The sequence below is a fragment of the Lethenteron reissneri genome, chromosome 37 (assembly GCF_015708825.2).
Source record: "Lethenteron reissneri isolate LAM-NWPU_2019-01 chromosome 37, ASM1570882v1, whole genome shotgun sequence".
NCBI classification, from domain to species: Eukaryota; Metazoa; Chordata; class Hyperoartia; order Petromyzontiformes; family Petromyzontidae; genus Lethenteron; species Lethenteron reissneri.
The window spans coordinates 3,205,480-3,227,987 of NC_083815.1; the positions used below are offsets into that span (position 1 = coordinate 3,205,480).

Sequence of the window (22,508 nt, forward strand, 5' to 3'; positions counted from 1 at the left end):
TTCCTGTAACTCCCCACAGCCACATGGACGTTTCAACTGATTTTTGCATCTTTAAGATCCTCCATGGACTCCCCAGCATATTTCTTCCATATTATCTCACTCATCATTCCTCAATCGCCTACTTATCCCCTCTCATCACACTGTGTCCCCCCACGCACCCTATGTGCCAGCAACCCAGTCTTTCTGTCAGTCACGTGTCAACCTTCACTTAGTGGGGGTCACTCGTTCTCTTCTGCTGCACCTTGGGTCTGGAACTCCCTTCTCCCAGAAATCTGTGCTGTCAATTCCCTGCACGTTTAAGCCCAGGCTATGCCTATTTTTCTCTATGCATAAATATGCATGCTGTTTTTTTTTACAGTAAGATGTGGTCACATATACATTCTACCTAAGTCAGCATTGTATTGTCTCGTATATTCTGAAAGGCACACTCTTTCGCATTTGATCTCAGGCCCAGTGCAGGCTTCGGCCTGCTCAGGAGCCATATTGTTTTTTTTCTGCAGTGTATATGTACAGTATCATCATGCAAGAAAACGTAGCATTCAATTTTTTATTAGATTTTGCTTTAAACATATTTACAATCAAACGTACAAGTTTGTATATAGTCCTATATATATGCACAGTTATAGTAAATACATAAACTTGATAAATAACCCTTCTCAAACTTTGCCACCAATGATGTGCAATTAAGCACGTATTTTAACAAAGACAGTGATTGTTGGTTTAAATTTTAAATTTTTTTAAAGTATCAAGATGTTGTATTCAACTCTCCTGGGAAACAGGAGCTTGTGTGTTCGATCCTGGACCCTGACGATGCCTATATATTTGGAGTTTGCGTGATCTCTCTACCCGTGGTCATGTGGATATTTGTCCAGGTCCTCTGGTTTTCCCCTCCACATTTAGAAACATGTGGTTAGGTTATTTGTCTGCAATTATAAATTCCCACGTGTGATGATATAAACAATTTTGATTAGATATCATGTGTGGCCAAGTCACCACTGAAAAACAGCGAAAAATCTCAGTGGGCTTTACCTGGTAAATGAATAGTTTGGTTAAGTTTTTTAATTATTATTATAAAAGAGCTACATTGTATTAAGATCACACACATGTGCGAAACCTCAGTGTTTCAATAGCAATTCATATCACGACACTGCTCGGTATGCACGCAGGAGTTTTGCAGTTTTCATTTTCATTGCAAACTCCTCGACTATACTGTTCAGTGCGTCGCATACCCGACCGTCACCTATCTTCCCTCACCAAGCAAAACACCCACACACTGTGCACGGTGGTCACAATTCTCTGTCGATATTCACATATCCAACCATTTCACGTATCTGCCTATACATAACTACCCAGGGAGTCGGATGTGACATTGCACTGTACATACATATAGACTGTAAAATCATTCTTTTACATCTGCAGACAACCGATGAGAGTTATCCGTTGTCAGCGAGGGCTGTGTTTTAACACCGGAGCGTAGGTCACAGGCCTGTCTTCACACGGCAACATGCCTGGATTAACATTCAGATCTCGATTACATCCACGCCTTGATTTAAGCTGACGCGATATTTGAAGCACTCTTCCACATTGAACTTCTGACCACCCCCGCCATGCATGGCACCCAGCTAAGTGCCTTTTATTGGCCACTGGGATCAACGAGGTCCTGGCTTTTAAGATTATCTCGGGAAGCGTGTTGCTCAAACTCCGGGCCTAGTGAACCACCACACGCTTGTCTCCCATTTCCATGTCTACCGATCTAGAAATTCATCGTGAGCCGATGAAGGCCAGTTTTGCCAACTCCCCCAACAACAGTCAGCTGCTAGGTAAACCTTTAAAACTCTGTCGATTTGTCACTAAATCTAGATGCAAATTTTCTCAGTTGGCAACATTGATGAACGCACATTCACAAACATCGGAGGAGGGTGATGATGCCAGGCTGTTGCGCCCCAATCGAGATCAAATGCCAATTAATCAGTTTGTACACGCTGCATGGGCCTCGTCAAAGCGAAGTGGAACTTGTCAGAGGGAACCGCGACCACGACGTGCCACAGTTTGTCAGCAGAGGTCCGAGAGACTGTTGCACAGGAAGTGATTCGGGTCCCATCAAGGGCCGTTAGGAGCAAGGACTGCTGGGAAGAAAGCAAATGGTTTATAACGCAACATATAAAATGGTATCGTTCTGCGTATGTTCTACGGCATCCAATTGCACTTTTGCAACAGCAAATCGCAATAAGAAATTGTGCCCGACGAAATATGTTGGGGATTCATAGCACCAAGTGTAAGGTGTGTGGTCCAGGATTCCAAAGCGGCTGAAAAGCCATGAACTTTTGAGTGCGAGCAAATTCCCAGCCTCTAAAGTCACGCGTCGCAGCACATTGCCGGGAAATCAAATTCAATACACTTTCAAAAATAAATACGTAGCAACATTCCAAGTTTAACTCAAGTTGTCTCTTAGCAATATCTTCATGCAAGTAAATAATATCCAAATCAGCATACGTTGTGCATAGTGCTCTAGAGCCCGGTGACCCAAGGTCGATTCCTGGCCACTGCTAACATTGCTGGCGAGTGGTCAAAGCACCAACCCCCCCCCCACCCTACCATGACCGACAGGCACTGTTTAGTGGCAGCCCAGAGGTCACCGAATGCAGAGGCTGTAAGAGCGATCCTTCAAGGTCAGGCAAAAGCTGTGCAGGACCTAACAGAAGGAAGGAAGGAAGCGATGGCATGGCAGCATCAATGTAATTGGCTGGCTGCGACGAGCTCTCCTCTCCCACGCGACGCCGGCTCCGTTGTGTGGTGACTGTGGGGACGTCTCGTGCTGCACATCTTGGGCATGCAAGGAGCACCGCCACGCTTGGCAAGTTCACCTTGAGTTGGATGCGAGGCTTCTGACGACTCGACTATGCAGCGCCCGTCCTTGGGTGTGAACCCCAACAGGTTGTGTGGAACGGATGTCAGACGCTGGCTCTGCCTTTGGCCGATATCAATATTGATTGACACTCGTTACCGACGTAACGTGCTGTTCTTATTTCGAAGAAGGCTTACAACAGCGTGCGATGGATTGTTATTGTGGTTTCCGAAAAGGTGTGGGAACAAAAGAAAATAAATATAATCGCAGTTTTCTTTACTAGGCCGAGCAGTGCTTATCAACTGAATACGTTACCACCAAACATCCTTTTGGTGCCAGTTTTCCTTTTATCACTGACACACTTCACCTATTCATAGCTTTAATACACCTCTGTGTCCCTCATGACTTCAGTCGTTACCTTCTTCACGAACTGCAAATTCAACTCAATAACAACCCTTTTGCTTTTATGCTGTCAATCGCTCGGGTTTTTTTTTTCACTTGTGTGAAAATTGGCAGTGTCCTGAACTGACCAATAGGGCTAATATTCACATTTCACGGATTTTAAGCGATCACCAATCATCTTACCAGGTATGTGCGACCACACTGCATGTAGAAATAAAACAGCCCAAAGCTAAATTTAATTTCGTACGATTCTGACCCAACAATGTAATAACAGTGGCGTTGCCCCCGAACGATAACTCGTTTGTTTGAGCCAAGGTTAGTAGGGTCAGCTCGGCTGCACGAGGCCAAGAAACCTCACACTTTGCCCCAACGTCGCCGAATCCGCAGAAGACTCGGCATGACTGAGTTCCGCGTGATCGATCACCGCCGCCGACGGGGCTTTGTCGAGGACCATCCCCAAATTCGCCGTCGTCTCCATCACTCGCTGGCGGCTGGCACCAATGCCGCCGCCGCCTCATCGGTCTGCCAACCGCGAGCCGAGCGGTTGAATGTCTTGTCGGTGGCGGCCGCGTCGGCGGTGGCGGCGGCGGCAGCGGCGGAATCGGCGTCGCAGACGGCCGTCGCGGCCCTCCGCGCCAAGCCTAGGTCGAAGACGAAGGTGGCGAGCTTCTTGGCGGGCCGCGACGCCGCCTCACGGCGCTTGCGTGCGTCGAAGCGCGGGCCGAACAGCAGCAGCGGCAGGCGGCCTTTGTAGGCCCGGTGACCGGTGCCCTCGTGCTCCCCTCCTCGCTTCTCTCGCTGCTCCTTGCGGCGCTGGTGTTCGGCACGTGCCGCAAACAGCTGAAACAGCACCGAGTCCCACCGCTTGCCCATCCCCCGGCCCAGCGGAGGCACGATGGCCCGCTGCATCTCCGTTTGGGAAGGGGAAGCGGCGGTGGTGGCCTCGCCGGGCTTTTCATTGCCACTCGTAGCTTGGCCATCCCCGGTACCGGCATTTTCGGGCTCCTGCACAATGAGGTGCTTCCTCACACGCGCCCAGCCGAGTCCCTTCTTGGCCGGTTTCGGGAGAGTCTTTGGCTTCTGCTTTTCCTGGGTCTTGCTGGCATTCTCTACCATTGATTGTTCGGCTGATGGCGGCCGTGGCGGCGGCGTCGACTGAACGGCATGCACAGGAGGCCTGGCAATCACCGGTTCCTCGGCGTCCACCGTCACTTGTGTCTCAATAACCGGACTCAGCCGCACCTGCGCTGAATTGTCGCCGACTTCTTGCCGGATCTCGCTGTTGACCGCGACAACAGCTGGGACCTCCCGTTTGTTTTTTACAGAGCCGTCTTCCGGCTCCTCCACCTCCAAGATGTCATCTGGCAGCTGCTGCTGATGCTGCCGATGGCGGGGGTGGTGCTGGTTGTGCTGATGATGATGTTGGTGATGATTGACCCCGTGTTCATGGTTCTTGTCGGTCTTCTTGCTGTCCTTGTTGACAGAGTTGAGGAACTTGACCTTTTTCTTGGGCTTGGGGGGTGGCACAGGGGGCGGAGGCTTGGCATGGACCTGCTGGTAGGCCGGGTATGCAGATGCCATGGTAACCATCATGGTAGCCAACCTGTCACATGATAGACAAAGGGGTCAAAGGTCAATAGGCAGGCTTGTAGGAAAATGTATTAAACTAGCTGTACCCGGCATAACATACGCCGATCTAGCAGATCTTGATTCAACATTCACGCGTTTAATTATTTTTACTTATTTTTTTATCATAGATTTCTCTAAAAACACAATTGTCAATTTCTGGGTTATTTCTGGGTTATTTTCAGACACTGAGCTATTGCAGACATCCGTAGCCTTTTACATATATAGATAGGCAGAGCTCAGGAAGTAAGTCTCGTTAATGAAAAATATTTTGAGAAAAAAAAAGTCACAGCAGTCTTTGCTCTTCTCCTCCGATTAGAAAGGACTTTTTATTCAATTTTAAATTTCATTAAAACATTTTAATTGAGATGAATTTGTTATTATCCAGTTTTGTATCGTTAGCCTCAGAAAACTCTTTCCGTTCCCATTCTTGGATAAAAGCTTATATGAAGCAGAAATCCATTGCGTGTCTCCGTGTATAAATAAAAATCTTTCAGTCCATCAGTCAATCGGTTTTCCAGACCAATTTAGTCACGGAGAATTTTAGTTTTAAGCAAGCAAACTTGACGCCGATTTTCAAATGCTGGTCATAACGCACACCTTGAACCCCGCGCATGTGAATTGATTATTTACAATTTATATCAATGATATTCAGTATCAGCCTTTTATTTATCCTGGAGGAATCCGATGAGCTATGAAGCTTGTTTTCACTGATGTCCAGGAAACACATCCTCCAATTTAAATCTGGCCCATTTCTGTTTGCCACTTTACTTTTGCTGTCTATTCGTTCCGCTCTACCGTGTGGCATAGCTCGGTCACCATGAGCCCTGGTGCAAGGAATCAAACGTTCTCCTATCCATAGCCTCCGAGTGCACGGGGCCCTGTGCAGCTGCACCGCCTGCATACTTCACTGCTGCCTACGCTCGCTCGCTCTCTGCCCATCTGCCGGTCTCGCTTTTGGCGCTCCCCCGGGGCTCCGAGTGGCCTCGTGGCCTCTGGCAACAGCTGCCCACCGAGCCTCAGGTGCCAACATGCCAAGAATAGGGCAGGAATGGACAGCTTGCAGTATCCGATACCGCGACGCCACTTATGGATGCCGCTCAAGTGGCTGCCCCCTCACCCCTCATCACCCCCCCCTCTCCTACCCCCCTCCCTCCCACCCCCCCCCTCAAATCACCCGAATTACCACACCACCATCACCGCCACACGCTCACCTACGCACCCAAGGCATACACTCTCAGCTCCACCATGGCATTTGCGTCCGATGTCCAAACTCGCGTGGGGCGTTTATCGAAATAGGCGTTCATAATAATGACGTCACCTTCTCGACTCGGTCCTTGCCCAGTGTGCCGGCAGGCAGGTGCTGGGCCCAAGCCACCTCTTTCGCCCGATTCAATCTCAAAGCGTTCGCATTCTGCACTCGCTGCGTCCAACGCAAGTTGCCCATGGTCACCACCAAGTTCACCCTCATCTCCCCCCCCCCTCCCCTCACACCCCGTGAATAAATGGAACAAGCCATTCTAAGCAAGCGCAAGAAGTACAAGCTAACCAAATTTCCCCCTACCCCCCCCCCCCCCATTTTTTGCGACGGTATGGCACAATCCGGTGCGCCAGTAATGTGAACCGCGGCGAGCCACTGGGATTTGCTTCTCACAATATATACACGGTGCAACGCAGGTGTCTGTGGCCACACACGTCCGCTATGTCGCCAGCAATGCTTGGAAGTTCGCCGCTCTCTCCCGAGACAATAGATGCTGTTGGGCTTGTCGCGGATTCAACCTCCCACCCGGCGCGCTGATGAACAGTAGTCACCTCGGGGAGGTCGCGATATCACTCGCCGAGCCGTTATTATTCTATCGTGGTAGATATTCTAGCTGCACCTAGTGTGAATGCAACAGGTTCGAAGCGAAGATCATTGATTCTCACGCGCGATTCGATGGACGTCTTTGTGGGGTTTTGGGCATCGATATTCATCCCCGATGCGTGCACCCTGGCAACCAGAACTCTCTAAAAGTATTTCTCCTACAACCCATTCGCACGATAGCCTTCTGGGATTGAATACATTCAGTAGCAAAGCAAAATGCTGGACCGCTTTCGACATACAGTGTTCCATCAGCAGAGTCGGGCCTTCTTGAATCAATACTGGTGAACTGCAAGATGTTTATAGCCAAGGACCTTCTCTTATAACATATGGGTCCTAGTTCAACGCAACGTGATGTAATACACAACAGAAAATAATCACTGGCGTCATAGCGACAAATTTAACTGACAAGATAAGTTATATACATGTGACTTGTTCGTGGAAAATCCTCTAAATATTCTGCTTTGTTGATTTTTTTCAGGTTTGGAGCAATACGTGAATGAAGTCTGAAAGATCTTCTAACTGCGCAACATCTCCCACGCCAGCAATTTCATTTTTGTATTTATAATTTTTTTTTAAGGAAAACAAAAAAAAATATCATTTATATAATGGCTTTAAACAGAAATGTATGTTACCCGCAGTTTATTTAATAGCTATATATTCCGTTTCGTTATTCCTCAAAAGGATGAGCACTGGTAAAAACGAGGGCTTCTGGATGTGCCCTCGCAGGAGTTTCTTAAAGTAACAAAAACCCAAACGTAATGGGGCAAACGCTCAAAACGTTCGCATACTTGCGCGATTTCACATTCAAGCGAAGCAGATCTGGCGGCAAGCCACGCACATTGTATTCGTCGACTCACATTTGGCAAGCGGGTTTTGTTTTTGTGCGCGTGCTTAAAAAAAAATCACGTTTCTGAATCACGTGCGAGCTTGTTAACGCTTTGCGACCCAAAAACGATTGTAAATTAGTCGACGCGTTAATTCCTCGACGTTTTGTCCAAAGTAAAATTATAATTTTCAGCTATCGATAATAACGCGACGGGCACTCGCGGCAAAAGCCCGGGTGAACATTTCCCAGTGCTCATCCATATTCCTACTGAGCTTTTACTTGCTTATCGTTGACATTGGAGAGGAAGAAAGGAGAGAGAGGGATAGGAGGGCGTAGGCAGAGGAGAGAGAGAGGGGGGGGCGGCACGAGTGCTTGATAAACGAGAGGACTTCTGTCGGACGCTGGAAGGATTTGACGATGGCGGCGGTGACGACTCTTGAGCGACGCTCGCTCGACGGCCGCGTGAGTTTTTTTGTTTGTTTTGCGGTCGCTCTCGCACGACGGACGTTTCGCTGCGCTTGCGCGGCACGAGCTCTGTCGATTTTCATTCCCGGCACGTGGAGGACAAACGTTGAGAGACATCGCGCCGGATGGGGGCGCGCAGCACAACTCATCCGCCCCCCCCCCCCCGAAACGCCCACGAGGGTGGTGGGGGGGGGGGGGTGCGAGAGCTTAGACTCGGCACGCACGCACGGAGCCGCGGCGTGCCACGGGGTCGATAGGAAACCCCACGTGAGCACAAACGTCATTTGCCAAAGAGCCCCCCCCCCCTCCCGCCACCTGCCCCGCAATATTTAGCGATCATGAGACTTTGCAAAAAAATAAGCAATCTACGCCCACCGCCACCGCATTGCCCATTATAATTTCGTCAGTTTAGCACGTAGGAGGAGGCTTTCGCGACCAATATCATCCATAATAGAGGGTTTTTATGGGTTAGATTGCGTAAATATGAATGTGTCATTAAACCCGCCACCACCGGACAGCCAATTAGTAAGGTTTGTCTCGGAAACAGAACGTGCCATTTACAATCGGAGTACGACGCTTCGCCAGTAATTACAACCGGCATCATCAGGTGGCAGCCAGATTTGTGGAATCTTGTCGCAGCCAGCTTCGCTTGTTTGCACGAGGATCGTACAGAAACGATGGGGGGGAGGGTGCAGAGGGGCCTCCCAGCCCCCCTCCCACCCCCCTCCCACCGATATTGGGTTTTATTGATATCTCATCGCTCGACAGGAAACAGAAACGGGGCACGAGGGACGAACAAAGGAAGTCATTTTTTTAGAAGTGGTTGTGCAATGGTGCATTGTGGGCTTTTGCGAGATCGCATGCTCGGGGCTATTTTGAAAGACCTCGAGTAGCACCCACTGGACAAGGGGGAGGGGCTGCGTTTCTGCTGGCCCTTCCCATTGGACAATTTCTAGCTCCCTAAAATGGAATTGGGGATACAAACGGAGGGTCGCAGACGTCATGTAAAGGAGATGGGTTTTCTTACTTTGCACACACAGGGTTAGGGATCGTGCAGAGAGGTGCTCGCATCATCCTCCTGTACGGAAACTTTATCAAGGACGAGAGAGGACGTGCAAGGCTCAAAAACCTCTAAGGAGATTGACGAGAGATGGGAAATCGCAGACGCTGACGGGCTAGAGCCAAGAGGTGGGCAAAGTTGCAAGTTGGTCATGGGTTGGAGCTGCCGGCGTGCGCCAGCCTATATCACTGTGGCGTTTAGGTGGCAGAGAGCAAGATGGCACAACGAATCGTGACCACAATCTTTATTTATCCTCGAGATATCCGATTAGCTATAAAGCTATTTTTCACTGGCGAATGCCGCAACACCACCAGACAAATGTGAATCTTCACGCCTCTGCTCAACCCGTGGATATGTATACCTGGCCAGACTTGTCCTTGGTGTGAAGTCAGCTTGGTGGAGCCAACAATTTGGTTCCTGTTGAAATTACAAGTTATCTGATACGTGACTCATATTCGTGTGCCACCCATGAGATTCGTGCCCCATGGCGCATTTTTAATTGAGTAATCTTTACTCTTAAAATGTTAGCGCCCGTCACAGCATACGAGGGGCTGGGTGGCCAGCACCACGTCCGGCCGCTTTTGTCTCCCTGGTGGCGATGTATACGCGTCGCCACCACGTACTCATTTGAGACCGAGTAGACCTAGGGGAGGCCCAGAACTGGTTCAGATGATCATTACTGGCGTTGGCACACGAGGACAGGTGAGCTGTGGGTTACCTGGTAAGAGCAGGAAAATTGCAACGGCGTTGTTGGTTGTGGCCTCGCTGGGTTGCAGCCAGCCTCTTTCGGCGCATGCAGGAAGAGAGGAAAGAGAGAGCGTGGGGGAAAGAGAGAAAGTGTCGAGATTGGCCCGAGAGAAGGGTGGCGCTTGTAGTTGCATTATCTAGGGAGGTAGGTACGTCGCTTAGTTTTTTTTTAAAGGGGGCACATGTATCACGCATCATATGTTAATGGCGAGAGAAAAAAATTAAACAATACGGCAACGTAATCCGATAACAGTGTAACGTTTAGCGGTAGTCGTAGTGGCACAAAAACAAAAAAATACAAAAATATAAAACTGCTTGTATTACTACACACACACGCGCGCGCAGCGCAAGTACGATTTGTATCCTGTGCCTATGTATCACAGCGTACGCGTGCTGCGACAAATAGATCCTTTTTTTTCTTAAAACCACGCTTATTTATTTCCAATAGAATATCTTCACCAAAGTGCATAAAAAAGAATATAGACATGAATAATAATACAGAAAAAAACTTCCGTAAACAATTAGGCGATTAAGAATTGTTTAAACGTCTGCACTTTTTTTTTATTTTCGCAAACGGCAAAAGTGTTTGGGAGAGATTGTTTCCGCTTGCTACACTGCGCATTAGTTCACCGCCCATCTGTTGTTCGATGTCCGGAGGGCAGGGGGGGGGCAGAGGGGGGGAGCAGAGGGGTCCCCCAAGGCTGTGAAATTGTGGAGCGGCATCACCGTCGTCCCATTGGCTGCCTGCCACAGGCGAGAAGCGCCGAGACTTTCGGGCGCCGTGAGGCTTCGTGTGGGGTGGGAGGCTATCACGGGGCTTGTAACGGGCTTAGACCCCCCCTCTCGCAAACCAATTTACCAGCATGTATTCATCACACTCTGCAGCGGTGTTTATCCGGATTCGAATTCAACGACGTCGATTTCTCGTCTAGATGACGGTCGGCGTTCGTTGCGTGTTCGGGTGACGCGAAGTCGAAGCGCCGCTCGCCATCCAGAGCGGTGGTGGTGCCAGGGGTTGCTGCCGGAGCGTGGCTGGCATGGGGCCCCCTGCTACTGCTGCTGCTGCTGCTGGATTGTACCTGGGCCCACCTGTCCAACCCCCCCCCCCCTCCTCATTATAGCCACATGGGGCTCCCTCCAACCCTGACCCCCCACCCCGAATCGCCACTTACGTCCAGCTCTGAACAGCGGTGCCAGCCCGCACAGGACCTAATTATACCGAACACGGCTCATCCTGTCGCTCATCCTAACCTCTTGGCGCCGGTGAGAGAAGCCTTTTGCAGCTAATCGCCGCAAATCCTCCAGATGCGGGTGTCTGTGAGCGATGGATTCTTAGCGACGACGCCTCGTCGTGACGTCGCATCGACTCGTCGATTGAAATCGAGTCTCGAAATCCAGCAGCGGATCTGAGCTGCGGCTGTGTCAAAATGATGCTAGTTTTGTAGAGTTTCTTGGAGACTCTGAAGTGATGCCACAACAGGTCAAAGTTAGCGATCAGTCTGGTGATACTCGCTGCACTGGGTTAATCGAAATACCTGCGATAGTCAGGGCTTGCGATAGTCAGGGCTTACTATAGGCGTGCGATGGGGTGGGTCTTGCACCACGCTTCCCACACCCCCCATCCAAGTCCGCTCTCCCTTAGCGGTGAATCACTGTCCCTGTGGCTGCCTGCAGCAACAGTATCCAATCTAAACCCCACACCTCCAACTGAGATGAGCTGGAGCAGTGGCCCAGCGATAGCCCGGTCAACATTCCAACTGTTTTGTTTTAGCGTAGTCACCTTAATGCGACGAGGAATGTGATGTCACCCCTTAAATCAAAGTTACGATGAAATAAATCTTGGCTTACAATGAAATATTGGCAATAAATCGTTGCACTGGCTTCATCGATGTACCCGCCCCCCCAAAAAAGACCCAAATTAACATTTAAAATGGACCACCGCCTAAGTTACATTTACAACGACAACACGGTGACATCTTCAGAACTTACACGTGTGAAAATATAGTTGCATCGCTTTCAATTTTTGTTTGGTGGGGGTGGGGTGGTTTCGAATAACCATTATCTTAAACGTCAGTTATATCCATTCGTTGTCGTTGTGGCGACCCAACACCCCCAGGGTGAACGACCGAAAGGAAAGCCCACGGATGCCGTCGCAAATGCACGCGGCAAATGGCCCGGGAACTTTCCGGGTTTTTATTTTTTCGAGTGTTGTTGTCGCTTCGATCGCATTATATAGTTGGCGGTCAATCCCTAATACGCTTCATATTTTTCTTTTGCTTCTTTTTCGTACACATTTTCAATAAAAAACCAAGCTGAGAAAACGCTCCGCGCCGTACACTCGCCGTGCCTTTCTTCGTCCACTGCTCTTTGCCTTGGCTGTGTACGGTGAAAAAGAAGTTGAACGGACATTGTCTCAGCTTTGGTTTTATCTCGATCGTGGCGCATTTAAAATGTCACGTCCATTGATCGTTTGCTCAACCCTTGATTGCTTGCGACCGAATCGCTACTCTATAGTCCACGAGCCCAGACAATGGTTTCTCACCGCTCAGTACAGCTTAGAAAAAATACTTTTTATGTGAGCAGGTATGGGCCACTGAGCTTTGTAGATCGTGTTCAGAAGCGACCTGGCCTCAAATGACAGCTCAACGAAGTGGTTTATTACGTGGAAATGTATAGCAGCCAAATATTTTCTAACACATACTCTTTGGGTCTTTCGATAAAGTCACGTAGATAGAAAAATAAAAAAATCACGACGTTTCGATCGCAACACAAGCAATCGTCTTCAGTTCATTTTTCTATCTACGTGACTTTACCGAAAGACCCAAAGAGTATGACTTCCTGCAGTCACGAAAGCTTTAAGTCAAGATTCTAAACACATGTTTCTAAATGTGGAGGGGAAAACCCGGAAGACCCGGAGAAAAACCGGAGGAGCCGGAGAAAAACTCACGCGACCACGGGGAGAGAGACACGCAAACTCCAAATCTACAGGCGTCAGTGTTGGGATCGAACGCACGCCCTCCTGTCTACCAGGTGAGGTAGTTAACATCTCTCTTCCGCGGCACCCACCTGAGCAGGCAAAGCCATAGCCGGTTCCATTGTCTTGATGTGAACAATAACAGTGAGTTGTGTGATAACCTGTTGCAATGAGTGGCTTATTAAGTAATTAACTTTCATCGGTCATGTAAAGACATCGGTAGGTCAAACATTTGCTACCTTCGGTCATACCAACTCCTGCTATGACGCGGGGACGAATCATCATCTGTGTACAGCTTTAGCTGGTTGCAGAGTCGAGACAAGACTCTGCTCAAGTTATCCGCTCGGCGATTCGGTCGCACCGCAAAACTTCGCGTGGCTGATGTTGATTGGAGCAGCGGTAGCAGCAGCAGCAGCTATACTTTGACATTGAGGTGGTTTGGCCAGATCATTGCATCAGGAGTACTGTGATCGCCCTGACCATGCCTCCCTTTGTGTCTGAGAACCGGGCAGTGAGTCCAAGTATATGGTCACGTGCTCTGTTCTGGACGACGACAGTATCCGCACACCAGAGGGGTTTTTAATTTTCCATGCGTCCATCAAGTAACCGCATCTGCTGCCGTGGTTTGTGTGCGGTTCCGGTGGTTGTGGCCCCAGACCCTTCGCGGACGATCGAAGCCCCATGGGGCAGCTCTAGGTGCACGCATCAAGGCAGGGGGCTTTGCCCTGAAGACCCCTTCCGGAGGGATACCTCGCGTGTGACCAACTGATGATCGGGGTGATGAAGAATGGGTGAACAATCGCCGCGACTGATACAAGGCGGGGAGGCGTGTCGTCCAGCAGTGCATTGGCAAGGGGCTGACACTTATACAATTAAATCACTCGGTGCATCGTGGGTATAGGGCTGCACTTCAAAGCGCGCGTCGCAGTATTCAAGTGAGAGATTTATCGTTTCCAATTCGAGCGCATCACGTGCAAATTGGTTCACGTGACCCCTGAACCCGTCTAAGAGAGTCTGCACGCGCCACAATGGCAATCGATATAAATTGACCCTTCAACCCCAACACCGAATGCTGATAGTGCATTCAATTTCAAGGGCGTTATTTTTTTTATTAGGGTCCTACATTATAGTAGGTTTTTTTTAAGATCAAGATGTTTTCAGCAAATTCACAAGAGTTTGCATGCGAGTAGAAGCCCGGAGCACCTGGAGAAATCCTACTCTTGCGAGGTGGAAACATTCTATTACAACTAAAATATATATTTTTTTATTTTACCAGGTAAGGCCTGCTGAGCTATATAGCTATTTTTCAGAAGAGACCTGGCGACAAGTGATACCCCAACGAAGTGGCTTATTACGCGGAAATTTATATCGTACTCTTTGGTTCTTTCGGTAAAGTCACGTAGGTGAAAATAAAAATAAAAAAATAGAAATAAAATTTTTTTTCTTATTTTTCTATTTTTTTCACCTACGTGACTTTACCGAAAGAACCAAAGAGTATGGATCCTTGCAGTCACGAAAACTTCAAATCTAGAATGACATTTATATCAGCCAAATACTTTAAACGCGTGATGTTGATTCTAAATGTGGAGGGAAAAACCGGGGTGCGCGGAGAAGACGGATGATATTCATCCACGCTTTGCTGTACCTCCTTCTGCTGAGCTCGACAGGATATGGGCACATCGATGCCCAATGAGTTGGTGTGATCCACAAACCCTCGGCTCCACAATGCTGGATTACAGGCCATGCACATAACTACCACCGCCCGGCTAGCAGAATCATAACATTGATTCATACACGCACACAGGTGATTTGATGCATTTATCGTGATCTTAATTCATTGTGCCACCTCCACTGAAATTAAATCGATTGCTTATTATTTGCTAAAGCACCAATGCTTCAGAGTCATAGTAGTGAGCTAGCACTGCTGAGATTCCTGGGTGCGGAACTGGGCAGACACCCACGATTAAAACTTGATTCTCGATGTAAAGCTTTCGTGACTGCAGGGATTCATCTTCCTGGTTCTTTCGGTAAAGTCACGTAGAAGGGAAGTAATAAAATAATAAAAATAAAACATAATGAAATAATTCTCACGACGTTTCGGCCACAACGCAAGTAGCCGTCCTCAGGTGGTTTTCACCTGAGGACGAATTATTTTATTATGTTTTATTTTTATTATTTTATTACTTCCCTTCTACGTGACTTTACCGAAAGAACCAAAAAGACTTGATTCTCACTGACCAATGATTGCCAGTTCTGTCATTATTAGGGAACATTCTCTGACACAGGGTGATGCACTGCTAGCTGCAGAGTAGAAACACGTGGGATTTATTTGCGTGCCATAACGCCTATAGCACAGTTGGAATATAATTTTGAGAACAAAAATTACATTGGTGCATTATATTCCAGTCCTCAAAAGGCAGAATCCAGTGTCATGTTTTCCCGCTCAGCAATGCCCCAACATTCCGAAGTGGATTAACCCGTTAACACATTACAAGATGCTGTCGTTCGGTGGAAAAATAAACACGGCACGGGGGCTGGCGCTCGAAATGGATTTTCAAAAGTCCTGCTAAATTAGAAATAAAAAAAATGCACAAAAAAACGTGGCCTCTGCATAATTCCACTTCAGTAATTAAATATCCAGCTCCGCATGTTTTACTTTTACCACCGTCGCCTCTCGTGTACAAACTATCAATATCCGTGCACTGTATTACTGGAACTAAAATTGTGACTGGAAGAGCTATTATTAATCTCTGCAGCAAGCAGGGAAGTGGCAAAGTTGGCGTTTCGCTGCTCCAAAGTTATTTTAAAGGCATGAATCTGCAGCACGAAATTTAAATAAAGCCAGCGATATTAAATCATAAGCCGCCAATGGATAGCAATAAAATTCGCTCTTAAGATTTGCATTCATATTAATCTACGTGCCATGACCAGTTGGTTAACCTGCTGTGGTTTTCTATCGTGAGAAAGGGGGCGGGTTGGCTCAAGAATTCCGAGTGCTGAGGTGGAACCACTGAAATGCTGGGTTTGAATCCAAGTTTTAGCCACACAACTGTGGTTAAACTGGATTGTCAAGTTTAACGAGTTAATGGTCGTGGCCCGGTCACCGATGATTGCACAAAACATCTCTTCACATCAAATTTGATTATGCACTTAATTTAATTTGGTTAAATTCCAGCAATGAGAATTAAAATATTGCCTTTATGGTCACGTGACCAACATGATTACTCTCCATGTGGCGAAGTGGGTGGAACGTTCTGCCTTTTTACTGTGTGGTCCAGGTCACGTAGAATGTGATATCCGCTTCCGACGGTCATTCTCTAACATAAATGTTCACTGCTTTGAAAGATTTCCAAACGGATTGTTCGTCTCACGACGACGCAAATGACACGATTGAAATACAACCGAGGGAAAAATACATGGGAAAAAAGTTAAACACAAAATATGATTGACAGCACTTTGTCAATGTGCTGCTGGGTGAAGGCCTCCCCATGCCATGTCGATTGTGGGAGTCGTTTGACCATACTTCACCACCCTGGACAGTTTGGGTTCATTACACAGCGTGCTAATCAATAGGCCACCCACTCCACCCCGGTAAAACGTTAGCGATAACAACTTGTGTTTGCATGGCCAATGGAAGTAAATAATCCAATTTCGTTTTGAAAGTTAATTGATATCTGCACAACTCACTTGTCTTGGCCACAAAAGGCCAACAACAGCGTGTGCTACAACTTTTTGTGAATGTTTACAAGTCCACTGCTTTTAACTTGGCATTCCCACCTGCAATACGGTGCTGTGGGCAATGCTCGTAGCTCGGTGTGTCGAGTAGGGCTGTGACGAACTCTCTGCGTGTGTGTGAAGCGGCCGACTGAACAGCACTGCGGTGCTCTTCCTGAACGCCGACTCGACTCACTCGAAATCCCCCATCTCTGGCCATCGATGCATACCGGGGAGCTTCACAGACGAGATATATGCATAAAGTCATGAGAGTAAATATCTATTTTTGTTTACGTGCATAAAGATTTTTAGTTTAACGTCACTGCACAACGTTTTATAAATTCGCCCCTGCTTTAAACCGATTTATCAATCGGATCGTGACTTCAAATCACCCGCAGAGTTTGGAACTCCCTTCCCCAAGTCGTCTGTGCTGTCGGCTCCCTGCCCTCGTTTCAAGTCCAGCCTCAAGACCTTCCGCTCTCCCTATGTCCGACTGCTGCCTCTTGTCTGCACGACAAACATGCCACTGTTTCTAGACAGAGTCTTGTGACGGCGGACACATTTCATCACCGAGTCCAAATCGCAGTGGGATTCAACCTGCAGAGTTGGCGCGATCAATCCTTCACATTCATCGACGTCCCAAAGCGCTCGCAGTAATTTTAGCCAATTTTCCACCTCCAGAATAACACTGCAGGTGAAGAGAAAGCAATGAGACACTGCGTGTACAACTACCCACGGGAGTTCTGTATCGAATAGCCCAGCGGGACTCCGTGAATGATGAGTATTATAGGGGGCACCTCATATGCCTTGTTACTGCCCCCTGTCAAAAGTTGTTGGGCAGGGGAGGGGGGGCTGTCAACTCTATCTCCCTCATATATATGGTCCCAAGCACAATAAAATAATGGTGATGTTCTTAGGTTTTTTCGGTAAAGTCACGTAGGTAAAAATAAAATAAAAATCACGACGTTTCGGAGGCAACACAAGCTTCCGTCTTCAGGTGGAACCGTCACAGCCACGACAGCTGTTTTTTTTTTACTTGATACAGCTGTCGTGGCTGTGACGGTTCCACCTGAAGACGGAAGCTTGTGTTGCCTCCGAAACGTCGTGATTTTTATTTTATTTTTACCTGCGTGACTTTACCGAAAAAACCCAAGAATATGAATCCTTGCAGTCACGAAAGCTTCAAATCTAGAATTAATGGTGATGTTAGTTTGACCATTTTTTTTACAACGATGTCTCGTGCTTCCCTTTTGGCTCATCTCTACTTGGCCCCCGTACTCAGCTCCGAGTTTGCCCTCAAATTCCATCCATGCGTCTGTAAAGCACGGTTAGACGCCGGGCATTCAAAAGCTCGGCATTTAAAACGGAGATCCTTGTCGTTACTCGGGGCATCAGGAGGCCCTCATCCAGCAGTGGATTGACAAAGGGCTGTACGTTTTTCCATTACTCTCCCTCTATCAATTCCCCATATTTTACCCGAGCAGATTGCATTGCCATGCACTTGCAAAGCACTTTGAGATGCGTTTAAGCACTGGAGATAGTCATCCGCTGCAAATCCTTAACTACCGAGAGCCAAATTTCGAATTTGCAAATCAATCACGCGCAGGTGCAGCTCATCCTCACCTGGAGGTTTGAAGAGTTGAGGGACAGTGGAGTTGAAGGCTTCGCTCAGATCGTGGGCATCGCCCGACCAGAAGGGATTGGAAGAGCGAGGAGGTGAGGCAAGAGGAGGCGTTGAGACAGGAAGAGGAGAGGAGAAGAACGGAGGAGGTTGGAGATGAGGAGGAGGAGGAGGCCGGAGGCACGAGGAGCTCCTGGAAGACACCGTGCGTGCTGGGACGTACCCCGGGGCTCGTGGACAAGCGATGAGTGAAGAGCGAATCCTGCTACGGCTGTGCGGGATATTTTAAATATAGATCGGGCTGACATCAGCCCCGCTGCTGCTGCGAGATGTGGATTTTTTTTGGTCGTTTGCACTTTCAGAGGGTACATGCCTCTTGTGGCTGGTTGAGAAAGCAGTGGAAACACTTGCTGAAGCCTGCTGGAAACGCCAAAACCGATTTCACAGCTTAAAAAAAACAACAACGCTGAGCACGATCGTGCATTCGGCGTCATGTCACGAGATACATGCATATGGATCCCTTGCTGAGCAGTGTTATGTTCTCCCCGTGGTCGCGTGGATTTTTCTCCGGGTCTTCCCTCCACGTTCACAATCAAAATGCGTTTCGAGTATGTGGCTGCTATAAATGTCCACATGATGAGTCACTTCGTTGAGCTATCATTTGATGTGTGGCCAGGTGGCTTCTGATAAAGAGAGATATGTAGCTCAGTGGGCCTTACCTGGCAAAATAAAACGTTTAATTTAGTGAATGGCCCACGGAAGAGGCAATTACAGGGCTACCTCGAAGATGCCTTCAAGCAATATCCGTGCAAAACAGTCGGCGGCAGAGCTCTGCGCCATGCATGTGTATCGCGAGAACAGCGAAGTTTGTTTCATTACAAACCGATATATTTTTTTAAATGCTCAGGAGATAGAATTTAGCCAACATAGGGCACAGAAGCAAGTGTCACGCGATCGGGTTTTATGGTGGCCACTCTCACATCGGTGACTGTGGCGAGGACCAGCGACTCGCGGCACTTGAGAGCCCGGGTTGCATCACAGGGTCAGGGCCTGCGATTCGATCCAGCCAACGACACCGTTTTATTTTGGTATCAGTTCTTAACCGTCTCGCGTTTGTTGTTGACAATTTACCTTGCCTCGTTTGTACAGGATTTCCTTCGGATTATTGTGTAAACACAGGGACATTATTTTCACGCATTCCAAACAAGTTTATTTATTTATTTATTATTTTCTAAGCATGTTTCAAGAGCGTACATTTAGGCTTTCAATTGAATTGCACGCAATGTTCTGCCCTGTTTAACCGACACCAACTATTGGAACACATTCGCCACGTCAATTTCAATACTACACAGTACTGCGCTTAACTTATGGAGCCACACCACGGTCGTTGGCACATTGTATATATGTCGAACTAATTTCACACCATGCCGAGCCAACCTGTGCTAATCGGCGGTGCGAGTAAAGGACAACACAATGCACGATGAACCCAGTGACCTGAGTTCGATTCCTGGCCACAGGTTACATCAGGTCGTCAGTGATGTCCAGTCAGCCATTCTATCCTGCCCCCCACCCCCCAATCTTCTCTCCCTTCACTAACCCTCATTGACCCGTGCGGTGAAGTATGGTCAAACAAGCCCTGCAAAACTGACCCGGCGTGGAGCATTCCCCATCCAAAAGTGAAAGGGTTGCAGATTGTTTTATTTTTCGATTTAAAGCTTTCGTGACTGCAGGGATTCATCTTCTTGGTTCTTTCGGTAAAGTCACGTAGAAGGGAAGTAATACAATAACAAAAATAAAACATAATAAAATAATATATTATTTTATTATGTTTTATTTTTATTATTGTGACTTTACCTTGCAGATTGTTGCCAGGAATTATTCTGTTAGCGCGTGGGAAGCACTTGGCAATGACAACAATGACAGTGGCGAGGGTTGTTGATGGCGATGAATGCGACGAATTTGCCGTTGCTTGAGCGACCGGCATCAATGTTTACGAGTGCCACTGCGTAGGGCGTAGAGAAGCTCCACTGTGCACTGGGGGCTTCTCTACACAGCGGGGCGCCACGGTGGTGAGATGTTAGCTACCTTGCCTGGTATACAGGAGGTCGTGGGTCCGATCCCGACCCTGACGGTGCCTGTATATTTGGAGTTTGCGTGTCTCTCTCCCCGTGGTCGCGTGGATTTTTCTCCGGGTTCTCCGGGTTTCCCTTTCACATTTCGAATCAACGTGAATTTGGGGTTTTTGGCTGCCATACATTTCCACGTGGTAAGCCACTTTGTTGCGCTGTCATTTGTGTCCAGGTCGCTTCTGAAAAATATCTATTTAGCTCAGTGGGTCTTACCTGGGTGAAAATATAAAAATTTCTCGTGACTTTTTCTCGTGGCTGCGTGCTACAGAACTCCGATGTGTGTTCAGGTTTGTGCCGGCATGGGCATCGTGATGAATACAACGTGCTAACAACAACAACCCGTAAACACAGCAGCAGAGACAACGTTACAAATGTCGTAGACTGGAAGGTCCAACAATGATCCAGATTCCACACACGCCCGGCCCTGTCACTGTGCAGCGCTGTTTCGCCAAGCTAAGCCTCGTTAACGTGAAACCGGACTCCACAGGGTCACGAGTTTGTACTTTGGGGTCAATGCCATTCCACACGTGGAGGGGGCTTGCAATGGCTCTCCCCATCCCCCGGTCAGCCTCACGGTGTCGCACCCCCACAAAAGGTGCAAGTGGAATGCTCCGTGCACAGGAGACCGTGGCGCTCGGGAGCGGGGCATTGTTCCTGTAAGGAAGAGTTTCTCAAACTTGTTTTTGGCCCACGGAACGCTCGGCCGATGCAAACATTTCCGTGGCCCATACAACCCTCCACGCCTGGTGACTAAATTCGTTCAGTCATCTCTATTCCCTTCTCAATACCAGTCATACTAAATTATTATGTCTTATCAGCGCGGTCCCCGACAATACACACAGTGACAACACCCCCCCTCCCCCCCATCATCATCATCGTGCTGCTGTCAAACCACAATGGTTTCAAATGCGTGGTGGCCCTCATACTGATGATGTCTTATCGGCGAAAGCACCCCACCCCCCCTGAAATTAGTGACGAACACTGGTGTAGTGGAGTCTAAGAACAACTACATCTCCAGACTCTCCACAGGGGCAGGTGAAAAGAAATATTTCTGCACATGAGAACAAATGGGTCTTAAGTCTTGACTTTAATCCCAACTGCAGAGTGAGTGGAGTTAAAGAGGATTCCAGACATCGGGAACAGAAGAGGAGACGTAGGCAAGGGACCATGCAATGTTAAGGTCACATATTGAGCCTCCCAGTACGGCACTGAGGATTCTCAGCAGGGCGCCTGCTGTGATCCGTGAGCTAAGCGCGCCATCTGCTGTACGAGAGACGTCAATGATGCCGTGGAGCCCAGTGGGTTAAGCGACGCATCAGAGGCGCCATCCGCTAATCCAGACGAGCTATTAACAGGGCCCATGGTTCGTGTAAAAGGATCAACTTTTGTTCAGTGTACGCGAACCGGCTACGAATGTTACATTGAGGATGTATGGGAGAGAAAACACGAGAGACAGTACGGATAGCACGGCGAAAACAACACCCATAAAATATTCATAATAAAGATTTATTTGGGTTAGATCGAGTAACGATGTGTCGTTCACCCACCACCGCCTGACACAGCAAACCCGTAAGGTTTGTCACGTAAATAACGTGGCAATTAGTTACTGCTTCCGCACACCGGTGTGTTGGAGAGTAAACCCGCAACACTTACAACTTGAACACTGTGACGTTTCGCTGGTTGCGTGAATTTTCCATCGGGTATTTGAAAAGAGACCGGGGAGACCACTGGAGGTGGAGGACAGGTGAAGCGTGAACATTAAAGGGGAGATTGAAAACAACTCGGGCAGAAGCATTTTGAATTTGTTGGAGCGTGGTGAGGGCAGAGGCATGGAGACAAAGAAGAAGATAATTACAGAAGTAGTCCAGACGGTTCAAGATGAGACCATGACGTAGGAATTTGGTGGCAGAAATTAAATCAGAGGATGTGTTCCACTGCTGGATGAAGGAAGATCTCACGACGGCTGCCTAGGATGACGGAATGTGAGTCGACTCGGGCCGCGTGGGTCCGGTCGATGCTAAGAGGCTTGCAGTGTCGGGAGACCGATTTTAAAAACAGAAAAACCAAAATAAACACGGTCCAGATCGAGTTGCGGCAGCTCCCCTTGTGCAGGTGAAGACGGATCTTACGAGGACACCGAGAAAACACCACGGGGGGTGAGGGAGGGGGTCCCGAGGAAATCCGCGGAAGCCCCGGTATGGGAAGTCGAATAAACACAGTCAAAGGTGGGTTACC

General features: G+C 48.3%; 2 protein-coding genes across 2 annotated transcripts in view; one reads left to right on the forward strand and one right to left on the reverse strand.

Moving 5' to 3' along the window:
- The window catches only part of LOC133351468 (non-muscle caldesmon-like), a 75,605-nt gene extending 63,447 nt beyond the window's left edge, over nt 1–12,158 (forward strand). Inside the window, exon 14 of the mRNA XM_061566700.1 lies at nt 7,216–12,158. Coding sequence (XP_061422684.1) covers nt 7,216–7,244 — 29 coding nt within the window. The 3' untranslated portion in view covers nt 7,245–12,158. The remainder of the gene's footprint in view (nt 1–7,215) is intronic.
- LOC133351469 (bromodomain-containing protein 4B-like) lies at nt 429–18,402 on the reverse strand. The gene is made up of 3 exons (XM_061566701.1): nt 18,147–18,402; nt 16,720–16,760; nt 429–4,850 (listed from the first exon to the last, which is right to left on the reverse strand). The coding sequence occupies exons 2-3, from the start codon at nt 16,749–16,751 to the stop codon at nt 3,725–3,727; spliced, it is 1,158 nt and encodes a 385-aa protein (XP_061422685.1). The 5' UTR covers nt 16,752–16,760; nt 18,147–18,402; the 3' UTR covers nt 429–3,724.
- Between the last annotated feature and the right edge of the window lie 4,106 nt (nt 18,403–22,508).